This window comes from Perognathus longimembris, chromosome 4, assembly GCF_023159225.1.
Source record: "Perognathus longimembris pacificus isolate PPM17 chromosome 4, ASM2315922v1, whole genome shotgun sequence".
Lineage (NCBI taxonomy): Eukaryota > Metazoa > Chordata > Mammalia > Rodentia > Heteromyidae > Perognathus > Perognathus longimembris.
The window spans coordinates 53466820-53490238 of record NC_063164.1 but is presented as its reverse complement, the minus strand read 5'-3'; the positions used below and the strand labels follow the sequence as shown (position 1 = coordinate 53490238).

At 39.1% G+C, this 23419-nt stretch overlaps 1 protein-coding gene across 1 annotated transcript in view; it reads right to left on the bottom strand.

The window, feature by feature from the left end:
• Window positions 1–23166, bottom strand: part of Fastkd1 (FAST kinase domains 1) — a 30836-nt gene extending 7670 nt beyond the window's left edge. Inside the window, exons 1-10 of the mRNA XM_048345277.1 lie at window positions 23045–23166; window positions 19499–19998; window positions 16731–16799; window positions 15400–15525; window positions 13798–14196; window positions 11599–11709; window positions 10281–10412; window positions 7078–7564; window positions 5676–5790; window positions 1154–1282 (exon numbers count right to left, since the gene is read on the bottom strand). Of these exons, the coding sequence (XP_048201234.1) occupies window positions 1154–1282; window positions 5676–5790; window positions 7078–7564; window positions 10281–10412; window positions 11599–11709; window positions 13798–14196; window positions 15400–15525; window positions 16731–16799; window positions 19499–19833 (1903 nt within the window). The 5' untranslated portion in view covers window positions 19834–19998; window positions 23045–23166. The remainder of the gene's footprint in view (window positions 1–1153; window positions 1283–5675; window positions 5791–7077; window positions 7565–10280; window positions 10413–11598; window positions 11710–13797; window positions 14197–15399; window positions 15526–16730; window positions 16800–19498; window positions 19999–23044) is intronic.
• Window positions 23167–23419: the final 253 nt, after the last annotated feature.

Here is a 23419-nt window from a genome sequence, read left to right as displayed (position 1 = left end):
ATACTTGAGAGCAGGAGAAACAGGAAAATATTCCAAGGCCTGGAGTAGAGATCAGTGGAATAGAACATGCTTAGGATACAAGAAGCCCCAGGCTCAATCCCTAACACTAAAAGAAAAAAAAAAAAAGGGAAGAAAACAGAAAACATTAAAAGTAGTAGTTTTACTTGGTATAAAATTATACTTTTTTTGACAAGGTCCCCCAGATTATCTTGAAATTCACTAAGTAGCCAAAACTGGCCTTGAATTCATGATTCTCCTACATCTATCTCCTAAGTGCTAGCATTAGAAGAATGAACTATCATATCCAACTTAGTTTTCTATTTTACACTTTTATGTGTTTTCCAAATTTTCTACAAAAATTATTGAAAACAATTTTAAAAAAGCAGTTCTGGGCTAGGCACTAGGTGGCTCATGCCTATAATCCTAGCTACTCAGGAAGCTGATGCCTGGGAGATTGAGTTTCAAAGCCAGACAGGGAAGAAATTCACAAAGCTCCCCTCCAAATAACCAACAAAAAGCTAGGCTGGAGGCATGGCTCATGTAGTAGAGTGTAGACCATGAGCAAACAAGTTAAGCATGAAAGGAGGGTGACTCCTGAGCTCAAGCTCTACTATCAGCAAAAAAACAAAAACAAAACAGTGCTGATATATATGTATATATGTGTGTGATATATATGTATATGTGTGTATGTATGTATATATATATGTGTATATATATATATATATATATATATATGAGAGACAAGTGCTCTACCACTAAATTATATTCCTCTAGTCAACCATGATACACTGTTAGGAAAAAAAAAAGTTACAGCAGACACCAGTGGCTCAATCTGTAGTCCTAGCTACCCAAGAGGCTGAGATCTGAGGATCACCATTCAAAGCTAGCCCAGGTAGGGAAATCCATAAGCCTCTTATCTCCAATAAATTACAAAAAACAAAAAACAAACAAAAAAAAAAAAAACCGAAGTGGAGCTGTGGCTCAAGTGATAGAGCACTGGTCTTGAGCAAAAGAAAGAAGCTCAGGGCCTGAGTTCAAGCCCCAGGACTGGGGAAAAAAGTCACTAGCGCTTAAGTCCTTAAGATAGGGAGAACTGAAACTTGGATATAAAATACAAGTAATAAACTTTAAAAAGTAAAATGGAAATACCTACTTTCAAGTTGAGAATCTAATCTGGCTAAAAATTTGATATTAAAAATTGTCTTCAGCAGATTTTCTGGAAAATATTGAAGAGTAGCCAAGTTGAAACCAAGAAATACTAACACAAGAGGATCCAATGTGCCTAAAAAACAAAATTATAAAAAAATTATAATGCATAGATATTTTACAAACATCATTATGTCATTCGATCAAGTCAGTTTTTTTTATTTTTTAAAGAATGATAAAAACCAAGAATTGACAGTGTTCAAATAAGAATAGTAGCTAAGTGACTAATTTTAGTGGGAAAAGGAGGAAAATAGAGACTGAAGAAAAGGCACAAGCACTGTGTTTATAGATCTGAATGCTGATGATCTGAGTGGATTGATTTCTGTAAATCCAAACTGTCATTCGAATGTTTGATAACCAATATTGCTATTGATATTAAAAGTGTTTTTTTAATTTTTATTGTTATTGTAAGGTTACAGTTATATAAGTCAGGTAAAGAGTAAATTTCTTTTTGGACGATGTCACCCCTTCCCTCACTCTCTCCCAATTTTTCTATTAAAAGATTTTAAAACTATCTTGGGGCTGGGAATATGGCCTAGAGGCAAGAGTGCTTGCCTCGTATACATGAAGCCCTGGATTTGATTCATCAGCACCACATATATAGATAAGGCCAGACATGGCGCTGTGGCTCAAGTGGCAGAGTGCTAGCCTTGAGCAAAAAGAAGCCAGGGACAGTGCTCAGGCCCTGAGTCCAAGCCCCAGGACTGGCAAAAAGAAAAAAAAAAAAAAAAAAAAAAGAGGACTTGGCCCTAAGTTCAAGCCCCAAAGCTGGCACCAAAAAAAAAAAAAAAAAAAAAAGTGCAGTGAGGGAAAAGGTAACGTTGTCCAAAAAAAGAAAAGAAAGAATCTGAAACCAAAGGACAGTGATATAAAAGTAGAAGTGATCGTCACATCAGTGACTGGTGATAGCATAATAGTGCTCAGAGTGGGAGGTACCATTGCAAGCAATACCAATAAACACACCTGCTCATTTCAATCTCCTTTTTGTGTATGCCAGTATCGGGGCTTGAACTCAGAGCCTCACACACTCTGCCACGAACCACACCACCACGTACCACTTTTTTGCTAGTTAATCAGCAATTAGAATTTCACAGACTTCTCTTCCTGTGCTGGCTTCAAACCAAGATCTCAGATCTCCGCCCCTTTAGTAGCTAGGATTATAGGTACGAGCCACTACTGCCTGGCTTTAAACTCATTTCTCTGCACAGTAGGAACAGGTATTATACTTGCTTTATAAATACATATAGGGAGGTTAAATGACTTGCCTCATGTCACAGAGTATGGGATTTCACTCAGTAAGCCCAGCTCTAGTGCCTTTTGTTGCTCTATGGAAATCTCAGGACTCCAGACTAAGTACTCATATTTGAAGTCCAGGTCCCACTTAATACTTTCCTGATAACCTGTCACCTAGCAGCATTACTGATAACTCATGCCTGAAGTGATTTTCCTGATTTGCCACATCCAAGACACATTTCTGATGTGGAAGAAAAAGGCAACAAAATGGCCTATTGGCATGAATAGTCTTACCAAAGTCAGAAAAGACAACATTAAATCTTCCCTTTTGGGAAGGCACTAGGATTTGAACACAGCTTTCTAGACTCTACCACTTAAACTTCTAGCCAGCTCTTTTGGTTTAAATTATTTTTCAAATAACCCTACGTGGTTACTGTATATGATTTTTTGTACACTAGATATTGTATATATGCCTATCTGATCTAGGGAAGGGAAAGAAAAATAAGGGTGTAAGATATAACAAATGTATTCACTGCCTTATTATGTAACTGTACCCCCTTTGTACAACACCTTGTCAATAAAATTTAATTTAAAAAAATAGGGCTGCGTGGTTTTGCGAAGCCAGCCAGGATGCAATCCTCCTATTTAGACCTCCTGATCAGCAGGGATGACAAGCTTACATCAACATGCCTAGTTATTGGTTGAGATGGAGTCCCATGAAATTTTAGCCCAGGATGATCTTCAACTTCAATTTTCCCCCCAAGTAGTTGAGAGTATACAGGTGTAAACCACCATGCTAGATTTTGGATTTTTGTTATTTATTTAATAAAGATCGCAAGGTACATGCAGTTAATAGTAATCACTTCCATTAGCAAAACTATTCTATCAAAGCTAGCCTTTAAGCTGGGCACCAGTGGCTGTAATTCTAGCTACTCAGGAGGCTGAGAACTGAGGATTGTGGTTCAAAGCCAAACCCAGGCAGAAAAGTCTGTGAGATTCTTATCTCCAATTAACCACCAGAAAATTTTAAGTGCCACTGTGGCTCAAAGTGGTAGAGCATTAGCCTTGAGCAAAAGAGCTCAGAGACAGGGCCCAGGCTCTGAATTCAAGCCCCAACAAAAACCAAAAAGAAAAAAAAAAGACAATCATTATTCCATTAGGTTAGTGTAAATTTTACTTCAAAAAGACTCTAGTAAGGGGCTTGGAATATGGCCTAGTGGTAGGGTGCTTGCCTCGTATACATGAAAGCCCTGGGTTCAATTCCTCAACACCACATATATAGAAAAAGCCAGAAGGGGTGCTGTGGCTCAAGTGACAGAGTGCTAAGCCTTGAGCAAAAGGAAGCCAGGGACAGTGCTCAGGCCCTGAGTTCAAGCCCCAAAATTGTCAAAAAAAAAAAAGTCTCTAATAATTTTTCATGGCTGAGAGGCATAAGTGGTAGAGAATTTGCACTTGAGTTCAGTCCTCCTAACAAGAAATTTTCAAGCTTTCTATAAGTCATAAAATAAAAGCTATTTTTTAAATATTCTCATATTTTTCAGTTTAAAAAAAATCTAATTTGGGGTTGAGAATATGGCCTGGTGGTAGAGTGCTTGCCTTGCATACATGAAGCCCTGGGTTCGATTCCTCAGCACCACATGAACAGAAAAAGCCAGAAGTGGCGCTGTGGCTCAATAGGTAGAGTGTTAGCCTTGAGCATAAAGAAGCCAGGGACAGTGCTCAGGCCCTGAGTCCAAGCCCCAGGACTGGCAAAAAATAAAAATTCTAATTTGTAAGCCTCTAAGTACATCTTTAAGGGGAAGGGAGATGGACTTTCATTCCTTCTGGTTAACAACCAACTGAACAACCCAACAGTACAGTAGGTCTGCTTCAAGTCTTTTACTAAAAATAGGTACATTACTAAAATGTATAGATGCACAGGCATGTGCATGATGATATCCTAGCCTATTTTTCTTGTCTGTTTGCAGGTACAGTAGTATTAAACATTATACACTATCTGGCTAAGAAATCCCACAAAAGTACAACAAAGTTCTTTAACCTGATACTGATTTAACTACTGTATGATACTGGTCTTCCACAAGCTTATCCAGTGCTAGTCTATAGGTCTATACAACTATACCCTAATATGAAGACTAGAACCTAACCCTGAACATGAAATGTCAGCATCTGTTGCTTGAAGATGACTTGCTTTCCATGCACAGCAAAAAGTTCCCAGGAAATGAGTCTCTGGTTATCTCTCCAACAACTCCTCCTAGGTTCAACCTACTTCCTCCATGCCTGACACAGAATCTGCTGTTTCTCAAAGATGCTCTCACCTCAAGGCATCTGGTATTGCCATTCCTTAGTCCTAGTATACTTTTTCCATTCTAACAATATGACTCACTCCTTCACTTCACTCAGCCCATAATGACAACACAATGAAGCAGTACTTGAATTCCTCAACAGTCACTGGCCTGAACCCATCCTACTTCTCCATGCTCCATCCTACACATTTACCCTGAAGTAATATTCTAAAGTACTTTGAACTGCTTGACCTTACAGAGTACTTTATTGTTTATGCCAGTATCCCTCCTATAGAAAGTAAACTCAACAATGGTAGCCTAATAGCCAGGCATAGTGGCACATGCCTGTAATCCCAATACTCAGGAGGTGAAGGCAGGCAAGCAGATGATGACTTCAAGGCCAGTGTGGTCTACATACCACAAAATTCAGTAGTAATCTATCTGGTTTCTGTCTCCTGTATGTCCAGTGCCTGGAATAATACCTGATTGGACAGAAGTGATGGTGAATGTTGACTGAAAAGGCAAGAAGAACCTCTGGGCCAGACATCTCACTTGTAACACTTCCACATCATGATATAGACAAGTAGGCAGTTTGGGTCTGAGAATTCTCACAAAGTCCTACTCCTTAGAGGTCAAAGTCAATTCAAGACTTTTCATTCTAGGATGAAAAGTAATTTTCTTCCTCTGTTATCTTCTGCTAAAGACAACATAAAAAGGACTATTTATTTTCTTCTTGTTGTCTTGAGACAACCTGGTTTTGTCTATGAACTCATTTTATTGTCCATACTGGCCTCAAACTCACAATCTTCCTGCCTCTTCCACCCAGGTGCTAAAAATATATATATATTATTATTATTATATTTTTTCAAGTTTTAGTAAAACACTATTTAAAAACATTTTTTTGAGACACAAATACCTGCCCAGTGCCAGATCACTTGCCCTGAATATACCTACCTAAGTTAGAATCAATGCACCGAATGCATGTTCCAAAAAATTCATCTCTTTGAGGTGGATCATAGTTCAAGATGCTGAATGGAAGAAGAATAGGAAGGATTGAAAAAGGATGGATCTGTATAAACAGAACAAAAAATATAGTTTAAGCTTCAGTAAAATGAAACAATAATTTAACATTTTTTAGGTAAGGTCATAGAATTATATGAAGAAGTTATCACCCTGCCTGTTAATTTTTTTTTTATTTTTTTTTTTGCCAGTCCTGGGCTTGAACTCATCCTGGGCACTGACTCTGAGCTTCTTTTTTGCTCAAGGTTAGCACTCTACCACTTGAGTCACAGAGCCACTTCTGGCTTTTTCTGTGTATGTGGTACTGAATAATAGAACCCAGGGCTTCGTGCATGCTAAGCAAGCACTCTACCACTAAGCCACATTCCCAACCCTTGTTAATTTTTTTATCCTGCCATAATTTATTTATGTGATGACTTATGAGTAGCTTTAGAAGCATAATGTAGAAAAAAATAAATCAGATAATCTACAAATTAATTATTAGGTACAAAATTCTATTCTAGAAGTCATAACTAATTAAAATGAATAGGAAGTAATATCACTTATTTCCATATCTGTACATTGTACAGAAACATACAAAGAGCTCTCTCAATTCATTTGCATTTATTTTTCATCTATTTTTTCATTTTTTTTATTTTTCACTCACTCATTCAATATGACTATCAGGCACTAAGATAACAAATAAGACAGGTTTTCATCTTTCTTAGGGGGAGGGGCTACACTGGTATTTGAATTTAGGGCTTTGTACTTGCTAAGCAGGTGCTCTACCACTTGAGACATGCCCCCCAACCCTTTTTTTCTTTTAGTTACTTTGTATTGTCTTATATTTTTAATAGCATGGCTTGGAAGGCAATTCTATTTATGCTTTCTGTGCAGCTGTGAGGACAGGTACCCATCATCATTGTGCCTATCCAGGCTTTTCTCAGCCCTTGATTTCCCAATTGCCACCTCTGAAATAACTAGTATTACAGGCTTGAGCCACTGCATCCACACCAGAGTTTATTCTTTTTTTTTATTTTTTATTTTTTGCCAGTCCTGGGCCTTGGACTCAGGGCCTGAGCACTGTCCCTGTCTTCTCTTTGCTGAAGGCTAGCACTCTGCCACTTGAGCCACAGCGCCACTTCTGGCCATTTTCTATATATGTGGTGCTGGGGAATCGAACCCAGGGCTTCATGTATACGAGTCAGGCACTCTTGCCACTAGGCCATATTCCCAGCCCCCAGAGTTTATTCTTAAACTTCAAACTCTAACTTCTGAAAGTACTTAGGATTTTTAAAAATTATCTTTATAGAAGTTAACAAATATATAAAATTAATATATAACATTTAAATTTCACCTTTTCAATCTGCTGAACCACCACTGAGGCTATTCTATCAAGGAGAAGACTACTGAGGTAGTTAGTTCTAGAAATAAAAGAAGCAATTCCAGAAACGTTCATGCAATTAATTCCATCCACCAAATGCTGTAAAGTATCCATTGTTTCCTCAAGAAGTGATTCACAAAGCCAGTCTCCTTTTATAGGTTTAAATTCCTTCCAAAACAGGTCAAAATTGCTCCTTTGTTGTAATCTCTGAAGACCATAAAGATCTAATTTTTGAAGTAGTTTCAGTTGTTTCCCAGCAATTCTAGCCGAACACCTGTGATCATACTGAATCCATCTTAAAACAGATGAGGCAAAATCATCGAGTTCAAAGAGGGAACACTGTGGTAAAACAGCTTCAATTCGGGATGTCCCCTCTTCACTTATGTGAGGAGAAGGAAGCATGGAAATGGCAGAGACCAGGACAGAAACCTCACTTGGTATCACACTAACTTTCAAAGAACTATAAAGAAAGAGGGAGAAAAAAAAGATTAGTACAACAGAAAAAAATTTTTTTTAATATATATATATATGAAGTTACAAATTTAAATTTATTAAATCAAACAGCACTAGTGGCTCACACCTGTAGCTACTTGGGAGGCTGAGATCTGAGGATCTCGGTTCAAAGCCAGCCCAGGCAGGGAAGTCCATGAGACTCATCTCCAATTAACCATCAGAACCTGTAGTGGTGCTATGGCTCAAGAGGTAGAGCACTAGGCTTGAGCTGAAGTGCTTAGAGGCAGCTCCCAGGCCCCGAGTTCAAGCTCCATACCAACAATAAATAAGTAAATTTATTAAATTTTAGTCCTCGTCTATAGCTAATATTAAAACATGGATAACTATTACTAATAGTTGATAGGTGAGGAAAGGTTAAAATAAAAATTTAAGAAGAGTTCAATAAGTTTAATGGCAGCAAGTCATGAAAGACGATTAACAGAATCCTAAGATGTCCTAAAGAAGGGTCTGAAATTTTTTTATGAAGAAACAAAAAAGATCAACGGTCAAAACAATGTTTCTTGTGCCACTACTTGGGACGGATTTGGACTCAATTTCTGGTAAGAACTATCAGGTCCTAGCATGACCCTGCAAAGACCCTAACACACAGTGGTCACCTGATACTGATTCTCTTCTCATTTCTGATATACAGGAAGTCCAACCGTAAAATACACATCCACAAGACCAGATTTTCTACTCCTCCTTTCCCAAATTCACATGAGAACTTTCCCATCATGAAGATGGTAATTCAAATAGCTGGGCATGGTGACACACATATAGTCCTAGCTACTCAGGAAGCTGAGAGATCAGGAGGCTTGTAGTTCAAGGTGAACCTGAGGAAAAAGTACAGAAGACCTCATCTCAGTCAATAAGAAGCTGAACACAGTGGTTCATATCTGTCATCCCAGCCAAGTAGGAAGCATAAATAGGAACATCATGGTGCAGGACAGCACAGGTAAAAAGCAAGATCCTATTCAAAAAATAGCAAAAGGAGCTGGAGACATAGCTCAAGTGATAGAGAAACCATTTAGCAACTAGAAAACTGTTCAAACCACAGCACCTCTAAGTAAAAAAGAAACAAAACAACTATAACAACAAATCAAAAAAGTAGGACTAGGACTTTGTAGAGTAGGTTTAGAAGTCGAAGGAATAATCTAAATTAAATGCAAAATCGAGTTACTTTGAAATTATTAAATTAGCATAGGAAAATAATCATAAATTCAATGCTAATGAAGATACAATTTGATACAGGCATTTTCATTATTAACATTTTTTCTCCATTTCTTTTTATTCTGTTGGTCATGGGACTTAAAACTCAGGGCTTTGGTGCTGTCCCTGACTTTTTTGCTCAAGCCTAGTGCTTTACCACTTTGAGCCACAGTACCATTTCTCTTTTTCTGATGGTTAATTAGAGATAATAGTTTCATATCCTTTCCTGTCTGGGCTGGCTTCAAACGGCAATCCTCAAATCACAGCCTCCTGAGTAGCTAGGGTTACAGGTGTTGAGCTACTGGTGTCCAGCACAACTTTTTTTTTTTTTTTTTTGGTATGCATGTATATGTGTGTGCAGTACTGAAGACTGAACTCAGAATCTGAGTGTTGTCCCTTAGCTTTTTCTGCCAGGACCAGTGCTCTACCACTTGAGCCTGACTCCAATTCTGGCTCTTTGGTGATTAACTGAAGAGTCACATGCCTTTTCTTTTCTGCCTCAGCTGGCTTTGAATCAGATCTCAGCCTCCTGATTTTGAGTAGCTAGGAGGTATGAACCACCAATAATTATATCATTTTATATAAACCCCTATCTAGTAACCTAAGAAATAATCTAGAACTTACTTAGTTCAGGTCTAAGTAATCACATACTACATGTTCTACTGATACAAAGTACCAAGGCAAAATAAACCCATAGTTACAACTAGAAACAGTAGTTAATCCTGGGAACAAGAAAAAGGTAAGTACATTTTATTTGGGTTATACTTCATTAAGTTAAAAACAATAGACATATTCTAGTATACGAACTCTCTTGATTCTCAGAGCTGTTTTCAGGAGATACTAATACAAACATTTTGGTGAATTAGAGTTCATTCCTTTTTTGTGTGTGCTGATCTCGGGGCTTGAACTCAGAGCCTGAGCATTGTCCTTGAGTTTTTGTGCTCAAGGCTAGCTAGTGCTCTACCATCTGAGCCACAGCTTCACGTCCAACTTTTTGGTGGTGAACCATAGATAAGAGTCTTGGGACTTTCCTGCCTGGGCTCTGAACTTTAATCCTCAGATCTAAGCCTCCTGAGTAAATTTTGCCTCTAAAAGTTTTAGCAACTCTGTACATTAAACCAAAGAGCTGACGTTGTAGCTCAAGTGGTAGTGCACCAGCCAAGTCAGCAAGGGCCTGAATTAAAAACCCAATACCAGTAGAAAACCCAAACCCCAACTGCTGGACTGGAGGTGTAGCTCAAGAAGTAAAGTGCGAGACAGCAAGAAAACGAAGTGTCAGAGGCCAGAGTTCAACTCCCAGTACCAGAAAAAAAACAACAAAACACTGCAGCTAGATTAGAAAATTAAGTTCTAATGAAACATTTCTTTTTTTTTTTAATTCGGTACTAAGAATTGAACCCAGGACCTCTAGTTTGCTAGGCAAATATTCCATTTGAGGTATACTACCAGCCAATAAATACTTCTATTAATCTTACCTAAGCAGTAATTCTCTTAGCTTCACAAAAAGCTCCTTACTTTGAAACTGAAGAAATATCAATGCTTGAGTTATCTTCAATAACTCTACAGGCTTATAGTTATCCAAATACTTATGTAGAATCGAAGCAATTCTAAAAAAAATGACAGAACATATACTATAACCAGTTCATTTATTTATCAAACATTCACAGAAAGCATTTATGCCAAGTGCTCTTAGCTGGAGAAACAGTAGTGTATGAGACAAGATTCTGTTCTTCCAGAATTATCTTAACATGATAGAAATAAATGTAAACAGTTAAAATTAAATAAGAGCAATCAATAAAGTGTAACTAAAATAATGTTCAATTATAAATAGTAAGACGAGTTAAAAATACTTTTACTTTCAAAGTAAAACACATATCAGAACAGACATCAAATTCTCCACCCCTTCCCTAACAAAAATCTTACATCAAAAGTTATAAACAATTAGCAAAACTGGCTTATTTTCTTCCCTAAACCCACAGCAGAGCTTTTCTCAGAACAGTCCCACCTACAAAGTAAAGTAATGGGAAATACTAAAAGGCAATAAGTTGAGGGGACCACGAATGTTTCTCTTTCTTTTTTATCTCTCCTTACTTTAACCTTAAAAGTACTAAAGTAAATTCCTCCAAAACTTTAAAAATAAATAAGCAAGAAGTTGAAATAAATGGAACAGAAAGAATATTAAAATAAAGGACCATATTACAATAAAATATTTACATACATATGATTTTGCAATACATGTATATTTTGAATTCTATATATTTTCTCCTTGAATCTCATTACAACATAAGCCAATATATGGCATTATGGCTTCGAGGTAACAATGTGATGTGAACAATTCAAGTTCACAGTTGTTACCTGTTCTGTAGAAATTTTATTACTGTGTGCTTGAGGATTAACAATAGTAGTAAATAAAATGAAAGCTTCTATAAATGGTTTTGTTAGCTCTAATGTGAAATAACAAGTTCAAACATAAATTAATGCTTTAAGGGGCAATTCCTTATTTCTTCAAAGAAACAATTATAATACTGTATATACTGGTATTAGAACTAGGGAAGGGAAATGGAATATCAAAATCGAGAGACAAAGGATAAAAAGACAAACGACTCCAAAAGCAATACTTACAAAACCATTTGGTATAAACCAACTGAAAAACTGATGGGGGAAGAGGGGAAGGGAGAGGGGAAGGGAGAGAGGAAGGGAGGGAAATGAGGGAGGAAGTTAAAAAAAAAAACAATTATAGAATACAATTACTCATAAGTGAAGATAAACAGCATGAACTTTAGGAAAGGCTACTTTTTAATCAAATGTGAATTCCTGCTTTCCATAGCTTCCATTGCTCCCACCACTGCCAAGGCTTGCTGGCGGCTCAGCTCCTCGGACATCAGTAATAGAGTTGATTGAAGCCTAGAAGAGATGGAATTAAAATTAGAATTAGCTTAAAAATTGAAAATTTACCAATAAAAAATTCTTGGGTAATACACAAGAAAGAAATAATATAGATAAAAATTAAATTCCTTTATAGTTCTAATTTTCTAATTCAAATTCCTCACTTATTTGGAGTTAACATATTAAATAGAGAAAAGTAGTTATCGTCCAAGCAATTAAGGTCCCAGTATAATTTAATATTGTGCATTTCATTAAAAAATAGAACTTTGTTAGGAAAAGTGAGGGAAGAGATGACACTGCTCAAAAAGCAGTGTACTAATTACCTGACTTATGTAACTGTAACCCCTCTGTACATCACCTTTATTGTTTTGTTTTGTTTTGTTTTATTGCCAGTCCCAGGGCTTAAATTCAGGGCCTGAACACTGTCCCTGGCTTCTTTTTTGCTCAAGGCTAGCACTCTACAACTTGAGCCACAGCACCACTTCTGGCTTTTTCTGCTTATGTGTTGCTGAGGAATGGAACCCAGGGCTTCATGCATGCAAGGCAAGCATTCTACCAATAAGCCACATTCCCACTCCCCCCAATCTTTTTAATAGGGCATATTAATTGTATAAAAGCATACCATTATATTTCCTTATATGCCTATAATGTATTTTTAACAAATTCAAATCTCTTGTAAAAGTTGAATAGTCATCTGGTTTCCATACAAACTTAATATGTACCCCTAAATTTTTCACATAATTCAATGGACACCTAAAAAATATAAAACTCTATAAAAATTTTTCCCCAACAGAGTAATCATGTAGATTCGTATTATTCTATCACTCAGCTTTTAGAACCCCTAATTAAATGAATCTACTTATCTATAAGGACTACTGTAGCCATACATGGCACACCCCCATCATGCCAGCACTAGGGAGGCTGTGGCAGGAGGTTACTATGTTCCAAACTAGTCTAGTCTAGTCTGTATAGTAAAATCATCTCAAAAAGAAAAAGAGAAAGTGAAAAAGAAAGGAAAAGGCAAGACTACTCCAATTCTAAATATCCCATACACTTGTATGCCGGGTGAAGCAATCTTATGCCTTGTGTCAATCTAGTCATACAATTTAGTCTGAATCTCACCTGTCAATAATACTTATATGTTAATGTTATATTTGTTCATATACCAAGTACAGTGTTTCTAGCTCTTCCATATCCACAAAACTGGAATTTTGTTCTGGGGCTTGAACTCAGGGCCTAGGCATCGTTCCTGAGCTTCCCTGCTCAAGGCTAGCACTCTAACACTTGAGCCTCAGCTCTACTTTTGGCATTTGCTGGGTAGGGAGTATTATGCCTCTGTTAACTCCAGTCACATGGCCTAGGAAAGGAAAATAAAAAATTTTAAATGGTATTTTGTCTTATCTTCTGTGTTGGTCCAGCACCAGAGATTTATTGGCCACCTTTCAAAATATAATAGTAGGGACTGGGAATGTGGCTTAGTAGTAAGAGTGCTTGCCTAATATGCATGAAGCCCTGAGTTTGATTCCTCAGTACCACATACACAGAAAAAGCCAGAAGTAGCACTGTGGTTCTAGTGGCAGATGGCTAGCCTTGAGCAAAAGAAGCTCAGGGACAATGCTCAGGCCTTCAGTTCAAGTCCCAGGTCTAGAAAAAAAATTTTAATTAATTAATTATAATAGTGGACTAAGAGCTGGAGATGTAAATACCAACTATCAAAAAAATAATTTTAACATGGTAGTATACATCTGTAATTTCAGCTACCTGGGAAGCTAAGGCAGAAAGATGGCTAATTTGAAGCCAGCCAAGGTCACTTATCAAGTTCCAAATCAGCCTGAGCTATGTAGCAAGACTTGACATACAACAGAAGTAAAAATAATAAGCAAAAATTTAATGAAAAGATTCAGACATAACTCTATGGTACAGCACAAACCTAGCATATGAAAGATCCTAGTTTCTATCTTCAGAACCAGACTTTGAAATAAAATAAAAACAAAGTGCTAAGCAGAGAAGATTATTTGATTTTTGTGCTTTCTGGACATAAGACCTAAGCGCGAAAGATGTATATACTCTCACCAGGAAAAGTAAAGCATTTGAAACTGAACTTACTGTTTCTTTTCTTCAGGTCCTGCTATTGGTCCCAATGTGACAAACAATTTCACAAAGCTCTCAGGGTCATCAGTCAGAGGAATCATCTCTGACAGCCTCTTTTTAGCCACCGCAACAAATTCAAAACTACGGAACTGCAGAACTTGGTACAGACCAAGTATTTTACTGATGGAATCCAAATTAAGGTGGTTCACATTGCTTAAAAACACTTTATTACATCTCTCTAATAGTGGATAATAACTATATTTAACATTTCGAAGAAACTGAACTATTCTTCTTGAAATACTGACAATGGAAGCATCTGTAGTATCAAAAAGTAGCTCTGCTTTGTTCACTAATTGTTTTTGAAAACATTGTGATATTAAAGCAGATATGCTGACCATCAAGACAGACAAGGACCTAAAGGAGAAAAAAGATAAATATTTCACATTATTGAATACAACTGACCAATTCTAGAACTGAATATCTAGATATGAAAAAGTAATGGTAAACGTATTGTTTTCTATCATAATTTTTTTCTTTTAAATACTAATGAGACTTGAATTCAGATATCTCAGTAATCAAATGTTTTTAGAGAAAAACAGTTAAATAAACTAGGTGTTAGTAGCTCCCATATGTAATCCTAGCTACTCAGGACCTGAGTTTGAAGCCTGCCTAGGCTAGCAACACTTTTGATCTCCAATTAAACACCAAAAGAGCCAAAAATGGAGCTGTGACTCAAGTGGTAGCACACTAGCCTTGAGCAAAAAGAGCTCAGAGACAATGCCAAGGCCCTGAGTTCAACCAAGCCCGATGACCAGTACAAAAAAAGAAAGAAAAAAACAGTATTTTTCATTGAATATATAAAATACTTCAATCTATGGATAAAAGTACTTGATGCTAAATACTCTGGTAAAATTCACTCTGAAACCAAACTGGACCATCAGTCTATGAATGTTATATAAAAAGTCTCATTTTTTATCCTTTGGAAGTTTATTTTTTGGGATCGTTTCTGTATACACATGAAGTCTTAGCAAAATCTTTGTTACTAGCAAATGAGTGCATAATTCTTAGTATTTCATGGTAGATTGAAATCAAAATATAACAGTAAGTGTACAAAACATGGAGTGACATAATATTTCTTCACTCAATAAACATTTAAGCAGGGGCTGGGAATATGGCCTAGTGGCAAGAGTGCTAGCCTCGTATACATGAAGTCCTGGGTTCGATTCCTCAGCACCATATATATAGAAAATGGCCAGAAGGGGCGCTGTGGCTCAAGAGGCAGAGTGCTAGCCTTGAGCAAAAAGAAGCAAGGGACAGTGCTCAGGCCCTGAGTCCAAACCCCAGGACTGGCCAAAAATAAAAAAATAAAAAATAAATAAACATTTAGTAGCATTAAAAATCACAGGCTATTCATATATCTCAATAACACTGTGTTGCATTTCATAGAATATAAAATGTAGAGGTATGACCATCGCTCCTTTATAGACAAACTTTCAAGAGAAGAATTAGACATAGATGGACTTTCAAAACTTAGACATTACTATGATTGGCAAATCTGTATCTACATCCAAAGCTCAGTACCTTTTATACACCAACAAAGAGTCTAAGTCAATTTACCTTAAGTCCTGTATGGTTTCTAAGTTTCTATTTACAATAGCAGCTATTTCTCCCATTAATGGACTACAGTACAAATGCTGATCTGCTAGGCATGTGGAAAACATTGACAACACATTCATATCAAACCTATTAAAGGAAATATAAAAATTAGATCATTAACATTTACTCTTAAAACATGATGCAGTAGAAAATGAGAGCTAAGGGATGACAATGACCAAGAAGTATTATTGTATTCATAACCTCACATATAGAATTGTAACCCCTTTGTACAACTACATAACAACAACAACCACAACACCAATAATAGTAATAAACAGTAAGCCAGGCACTAGTGGCTTACACACATAATCCTAGCTATTCAAGACACATTTCTAAGAACCATAGCGTGAAGCCAGTCTGGGCAGGGAACTCTGCAAGACCCTTACCTCCAATGAAACACCAGAAAATTGGAAGTAGCACTCCAGTTCAAAGTACTAAAGCACTAGCCTTGAGCAAAAGAGCTCATGGACAGTGTCCAGGCCCTGAGTTCAAGACCATGACCACCACCAACAACAATAAAAAATGCCAGAAGTAGAGTGGTAGCTCAAGTGATAGAGCACTAGCCTTGAGTGGAAAAGGTTATATAAAGTGCCCAGGGCTGGGCTGGGAATATGGCCTAGTGGCAAGAGTGCTTGCCTCCTACACATGAAGCTCTCGGTTTGATTCCCCAGCACCACATATATGGAAAACGGCCAGAAGGGGCGCTGTGGCTCAGGTGGCAGAGTGCTAGCATTGAGCGGGAAGAAGCCAGGGATGGTGCTCAGGCCCTGAGTCTAAGGACCAGGACTGGCCAAAAAAATAAATAAATAAATAAAAAATATAGTGCCCAGGGCCAGAGTTAAAGCCACAGTACTGACACCAAAAACAAGAGAGGAGAGAGGGGGGGGGAGAGAGAGAGAAAGAGAGAAAGAGAGAGAGAGAGAGAGAAGCAAGGGAAAAAATGATCTTAGATTAGAAATAACATTTTTATTGCCTTTTCTTTTTTTTTTTTAATCCCATTGAAATCTCACCTGTAAGACTTCAATATGAGAGAGAAGAAGGGATACTAAACAAAAGGAAGAAATGCACATATCACCTGATCTGGAAGAAATGGTTTTATTGTTAAATCCATACAGTTCGTAAGCTTTGTATAGTAGAATGATGATTTTCATCATTGTGAAGGCTAAAATCTGTACTGTGAAATTTATGTAGTTACTTAAATTCAATAAAAAACAAAAATAAAAAATAAAATAAAAAGAGTTAATTTTGGTAACTGTAATTGTGATCCTAGATAATGAATTTATAATACTTGCCTTTCCAGTCTCTCCCATGCTTCTGTTACTAGTGCTTCAACTAGTGGGTCATGGGGCTCAACTGCAAATCTCAAGAAAACAAGAAAAAATAATTTTCCACATATAAATATTTTAAAACTATTAAAAACACACAAAGCAAAATACAGGTATGAAAATGTTCATGAAACTCATTATTTTATACAATTTATAAGCCCACTTAAAAAATACTAACACCAGGTGCTGGTGGCTCACGCCTGTAGTCCTAGCTACTCAGGAGGCCAAGATCTGAGGACTGTGGTTCAAAGCCAGCCCTGGCAGGAAAGTCCATGAGATTCTTATCTCCAATTAACCACCAGAAAACCAGAAGTGGCACTGTGGCTCAAGTGGTAGAGTGCTAACCAGGAGCTGAAGAACTCAGGGACAGTGTCCAGGCCCAGAGTTGAAGCTCCAAGACCAAGCAAAACAAGAAGAAAAAATACTAACAAAAAGTTTAAAAGGGCTGGGGATATAGCCTAGTGGCAAGAGTGCCTGCCTCGGATACACGAGGCCCTAGGTTCGATTCCCCAGCACCACATATACAGAAAAAAATGGCCAGAAGCGGCGCTGTGGCTCAAGTGGCAGAGTGCTAGCCTTGAGCAAAAGGAAGCCAGGGACAGTGCTCAGGCCCTGAGTCCAAGGCCCAGGACTGGCCAAAAAAAAACAAAAAAAAGTTTAAAAAAAAAAAAAACACATACAAGTGAGTATGGTGGTATATATCAGGTATCCATCACTAAGGAGGTTGAGGCAGAAAATCTGTAGTTCAAGGCCAGCCTGGGCTACATAGTTAAGACCCTGTCTCAACAGTATGCTGAGCTGAGTGCCAGTGGCTCAGGCCTGTAATCCGGGCTACTTAGGAGGCTGAGATATGAAGGTCAAGGTTCAAAGGCAGTTGGGCAGGAAAGACCATAAGACTCTTATCTCCAATTAACATCACAAAGCCAGAAGTAGAGCTGTGGATCAACTGGTAGAGTGCTACTCTTTAGCTCAGAGACAACACCCAGGCCGACTTTAAGCTCAGGACCAGCACCAAAAAAAAGAAAAAAAGGAAAGAAGGGAGGGAGAAAGGGAGGGAGAGAGGAAGCATATTTGTCATCAGCTTAATTATAGGATCCAAGAGAGTACAAACAATCAAAGATGCAATTTACTAGCTTCTGATTTGTGGGCTGGGAATATGGCCTAGTGGCAAAGTGCTCGCCTTGTATACATGAAGCCCTGGGTTGGATTCTTCAGCACCACATATACAGAAAAAGCCGGAAGTGGTGCTGAGCAAAAGGAAGCCAGGGACAGTGCTGAGGCCCTGAGTTCAAGCCCCAGGACTGGCAAAAACAAAACAAAAACAAAAACTAGCTTCTGATTTATTAGGCATTTATATGAAGGCTAAGTTAGGAGCTAGTAACTCAGGCCTGTAATCCTAGTGAGTTAGGAGACTGAGATCTGAGGATCTTAGTTTGAAGCCAGCCTAGAAATACAAATCCAAGCTGGGCACTGGTGGCTTACATCTGTAACTTAATCCTACCTACTCACAAGGCTGAGATCTGAGGATCATGGTTAGAAGCCAGCCCAGTCAGGAAAGTACCTGTGAGACTCTTATCTCCAGTAAACCGCCAAAAAAAAAAAAAAAAAGTGGAGCTGTGGCTCAAGTGTTAGAGTGGAAGAGCTCAGGGACAGAACCCAGGCCCTGAGTTCAAGCTCCATGACTGACAAAAAAATAAAAATAGAAAGAAATACAAATGGGCTGGGGATATAGCCTAGTGGCAAGAGTGCCTGCCTCGGATACACGAGGCCCTAGGTTCGATTCCCCAGCACCACATATACAGAAAACGGCCAGAAGTGGCGCTGTGGCTCAAGTGGCAGAGTGCTAGCCTTGAGCAAAAAGAAGCCAGGGACAGTGCTCAGGCCCTGAGTCCAAGGCCCAGGACTGGCCAAAAAAAAAAAAAAGGCTGGGGATATAGCCTAGTGGCAAGAGTGCCTGCCTCGAATACACGAGGCCCTAGGTTCGATTCCCCAGCACCACATATACAGAAAACGGCCAGAAGCGGCGCTGTGGCTCAAGTGGCAGAGTGCTATCCTTGAGCGGGAAAGAAGCCAGGGACAGTGCTCAGGCCCTGAGTCCAAGGCCCAGGACTGGCCAAAAAAAAAAGAAAAGAAATACAAACCAAGAGACCCTTATCTCCAGTTAAGAAAAAATTGGGGGACTGGGAATATGGCCTAGTGGTAGAGTGCTTGCCTCACATATATGAAGCCCTGGGTTTGAACCCTCAGCACCACATACACAGAAAAAGCCAAAAGTGGTGCTGTGGCTCTCAAGTGGTAGAGTGCTAGCCTTGAGCAAAAAGAAGCCAGGGAAGAAGTCAGGTCCTGAGTGACAAAAAAAAAAGCTAGAAGTGAAGGTGTGGCTCAAGTGGTAGAGTGTCAGCTTGGAATGACAAAAACTAAGAAAGAATGCAAAGCCCTGAGTTCAAGCCTCATTACAGGCACAAAGCCTTGTTATCTCTAGCCAACCACATTTCTATAAAATTCCACAACAATCCAGCTTCATATAACCAGGTTAATAATTTCTACTACCACACTGATTATATTTTAATTTTTATAACTCTAATACTAATAAGCATCTAATAAATCCTTCAGACATCTTTAAGATACTATATTATGTGTAAAACTATCTTTTAGGGAGAAAACAGTTTTTCATTTTAAAGATTTTTAGAAAATTGAACTACATACATTCTCCAAATAATCTAAAAGCAACTTACCTTTGTGTGATGTATAACACATTCACCAGGGTACTGTCATTCATTAATTTGATTTTACTTCTAGTTAAATTACAAAGAATAAGAAAGTTTGGATGGTCTCTGACACTCTTAACATTGTTTAACCTGCTGATATTCTGCTTCTTAAATCTCCAAAGTGTACTAAATGCACATCCCACTTGCTCTTCTGTAAGTGTGGCTTTGTTTCTTTCAATAAGATCAAAGACTTGCTCTTCATCTGTGCAGTTATTCATCTTAACAATTAGGGATTCACAACTGAAGGGTCGAAACTGAAACACTCTCCAGGGGAATGTTGAAATAGCTCTTAGACGAAACATATTTATAACCAGAGTTCAGGAAAAACAGGCTTTTTAACTTTATATTGCAAATTTTCTTAGATAAAGAAAGCCATCTGCAACTAGTTTCCAGATGTAACCTGCTGGTGTCAAGATAACTGGTTCTCTTTCCACTAGGATGACCCAAAGTCTTCCACCACATGGTTTCTGTAAAACAATTGGTTTGGCATGGTTATTCTCATCTTATTAATATTAAACTTTCTGTTTAAAGTAACAAGGTTTTTTCTATACTAACTAAAGACTGTTCTTAGCCTGAATCAGTAGCAATATCTAATCCAAACTGAACTATCTAGAAAAACAGAGCTTTTTCTAACACCCTATTTTGTTGGTTGGTTTTTTTTTTAACTGTATATATATATATATATATATATATATATATATATATATGTGTGTATATATATATATATATTTTTTTTTTTGTCTTTTCTTTTTCGGTCCTGGGGATCAAACCCAGGCCGTTGCACTTGCTAGGCAAGCGCTTTGCCACTGAGCTACATCCCAGTCATCTAACACCCTATTTTAAAAACATTTGTCTGGGCTGGGAATATGACTTAGTGGTAAAGTGCTCGCCTCGTATACCTGAAGCCCTGGGTTCCATTCCTCAGCACCACATATATAGAAAAAAAAAAAAGCCAGAAGTGGCGCTGTGGCTCAAGAGATACAGTACTAGCCTTGAGCAAAAAAGAAGCCAGGGGGGCTGGGGATATGGCCTAGTGGCAAGAGCGCTTGCCTCGTGTACATGAAGCCCTCAGTTCAATTCCCCAGCACCACATATACAGAAAATGGCCAGAAGTGGCGCTGCGGCTCAAGTGGCAGAGTGCTAGCCTTGAGCAAAAAGAAGCCAGGGATAGTGCTCAGGCCCTGCGTCCACACCCCAGGACTGGCAACAAAAACAAAACAAATTAAAAACATTTGTCTGATATGACCTAAATTTTCAAATCTGACCATAAAAGCAGAAGAAAAAAAGACTAAAACCAGGGAGCTTTTTTTTTTTTTTTTTTTTTTGCCAGTCCTGGGGCTTGAACTCAGGGCCTGAGCACTGTCCCTGGCTTCTTTTTGCTCAAGGCTAGCACTCTACCACTTGAGCCACGGTGCCACTTCCTGCATTTTCCATATATGTGGTGCTGAGGAATCAAACCCAGGGCTTCATGGGGTGAGCACTTTACCACTAGGCCATATTCCCAGCCCAGGGCTTTTGTTTTGTTTTCTTGTTTATTTGTTTATTTTTTTAATTTTAGCGCGCCTTTCACTGTTGGTTCAGCTCCCAAGTCTGTGCTGCGTCCCTGGCTGGTCAGTTCGCTTTTTGCTTCCCCAATAAATCCATCTTTTTGTTTGAAAAAAAAAAAATTAGGATGCTCTCTGGCATATCAGCTTTCCAGGTAATTTCTTGCCCCTTTCTTCTTGTACCTTAAAAGAATTTAATTGAGCCACTAAATTACTTAATGGCCTTATAGAGGTCTTAATCAATCAATGAGTTTTTTACAGCACAATCAAGAAATATTTAAAGGCTAGGAACGATTTTTTTTTTTTAAACTTGTATGTTAGACTACAAAAATCGTGTGTGTGTGTGTGTGTTGTTTCTGGGGCTTGAACACAGAGCCTGAGTTCTGTCCAGGAGTTTTTTGGTGATTAACTGGAGGTAAGAGTCTCATGTACTTTTCTGCTGGGGCTGGTTTTGAAGCATCATCCTCAGATCTCCATCTCCTGAGTAGCTAGGATTACAGGCATGAGCCACCAGTGCCTGGCTTACAAAGTTTTTTTTTTTTTTTTTTTTTTTTTTTGCCAATCCTGGGGCTTGAACTCAGGGCCTGAGCACTGTCCCTGGCTACTTTTTGCCCAAGGCTAGCACTCTGCCACTTGAGCCCAGAGCACCACTTCTAGCCTTTTCTATATATGTGGTGCTGAGGAATCGAACCCAAGGAGGACTTCATGTATAGAAGGTAAGCACTCTTGTCATTAGGCCATATTCCCAGCCCACAAAGAACTTTTAAAAACATCATTAAATTCTCAACTACCTTTCCAGGAAGATACTATCATTTTCATTTTACACATAAGAAAAACTAGGTTCAAAAAGGGTTTTGAAGGGGCTGGGGATATGGCCTAGTGGCAAGCGTGCTTGCCCCGTATACATGAGGCCCTGGGTTCAATTCCCCAGCACCACATATATAGAAAATGGCCAGAAATGGCGCTGTGACTCAAGTGGCAGAGTGCTAGCCTTGAGCAAAATGAAGCCAGGGACAGTGCCAGTGCTCAGGCCCTGAGTCCAAGCTCCAAGACTGGCCAAAAAAAGGGGTTTTGAAGAAAAAATAAAATATGTGAGCACTGGCGGCTTACACCTGTTATCCTAACTACCTTGGAGGCTTCAAATCAAAGGACTGAAGAGCACCAGACTTGAATAAACAGACCAAGAGGAGATGAGAAGACGAGAAGAGGAGAAGGAAAAAGGGAAGCCCTTAGGTCAAGCTGTGACACACACACACACACCCCAAATAAATAAATAGTACTGGAGAAGCTGGGACTACAACCTCCTAACATCGGCAAATAAACATGTGATCAACCCTTATCCACTAAAACCAGCCTCACACCCTTCTTTAAAGTTACGCAAAACTGAGTTTACAACCACGCCACTCACTGCACTGCCTATTTTGTGGCTACGTGCATGACCCAAAGCTGCTCAGAGCCGCACAATTTCACAACCAGCCTCGCACAAAGGAAAGGTGCTACCCACGCACACTCAAAGTGGAGACGACATGATGGTTTGAATGGAGATGCCTCGGCCCCAACTGAATGACCTTGGGGAAGGCATTTAACTAACGGAAGAGCCTTGGCTGTTAGCGAGCGCCGCGTGCGACTCCCAGTGAACCCGCAGGGTGCGGGGTTCAAGGGTTGCGAGTGACAAGCGCGCTGGGCGTGCGGCCACCGCAGGAGCGCGGGAGGGGGAGCGGTCTCCGGGACCTCGGCAGCAGGGGGCTCGGCCTCGCGGCGGTCCTCTGAGCTTCGGAGAACAAAATACCAGCAAGAAAGCCTCCATTTCTCCGGCAAACTCTGGACGAGGAAGAACGGCAGCCGCTGGTCCGGCCGGGACTCGCCGGCGCGCTTTTCATCGGCGGCCGACAATTTTCCTGCGTAATCCTGGAGAAGAGAAGGTTGCGACGGCTCAGAAGTCGGCATTATCCCTGGCTTCTTCGCTTACCCTGCCTGTCCCAGAGTGTTCAGCCTTTCCACAAGAGACACCATCTTCTTCAAATTTTCATCAGGCGGAGCAGGAGCGCCACAGGGAAGCGTGAGCCCGGGAGACTCACACTACACTTCCCAAAAGGCTTGGCGCGAAGCGTGGACGTCACTCGCGCCCTTAAGGGAATTCTGGGATTGGTAGTTTTATGCCTCAATGAGCAGCAGAGGGCCCACATCCAAGCTACTGGAGAATATTCTGGACCTTCAGGTCGGTCATTGTCTTTCTACGGCTGAGGATCTCCCCCAGGCCTTGAAGTATTGGTTGTATTTATAATATATATAAGAAAGATTGTATTTTAAACAAATTATAAATGGAAACATGAAGCCCGTTATG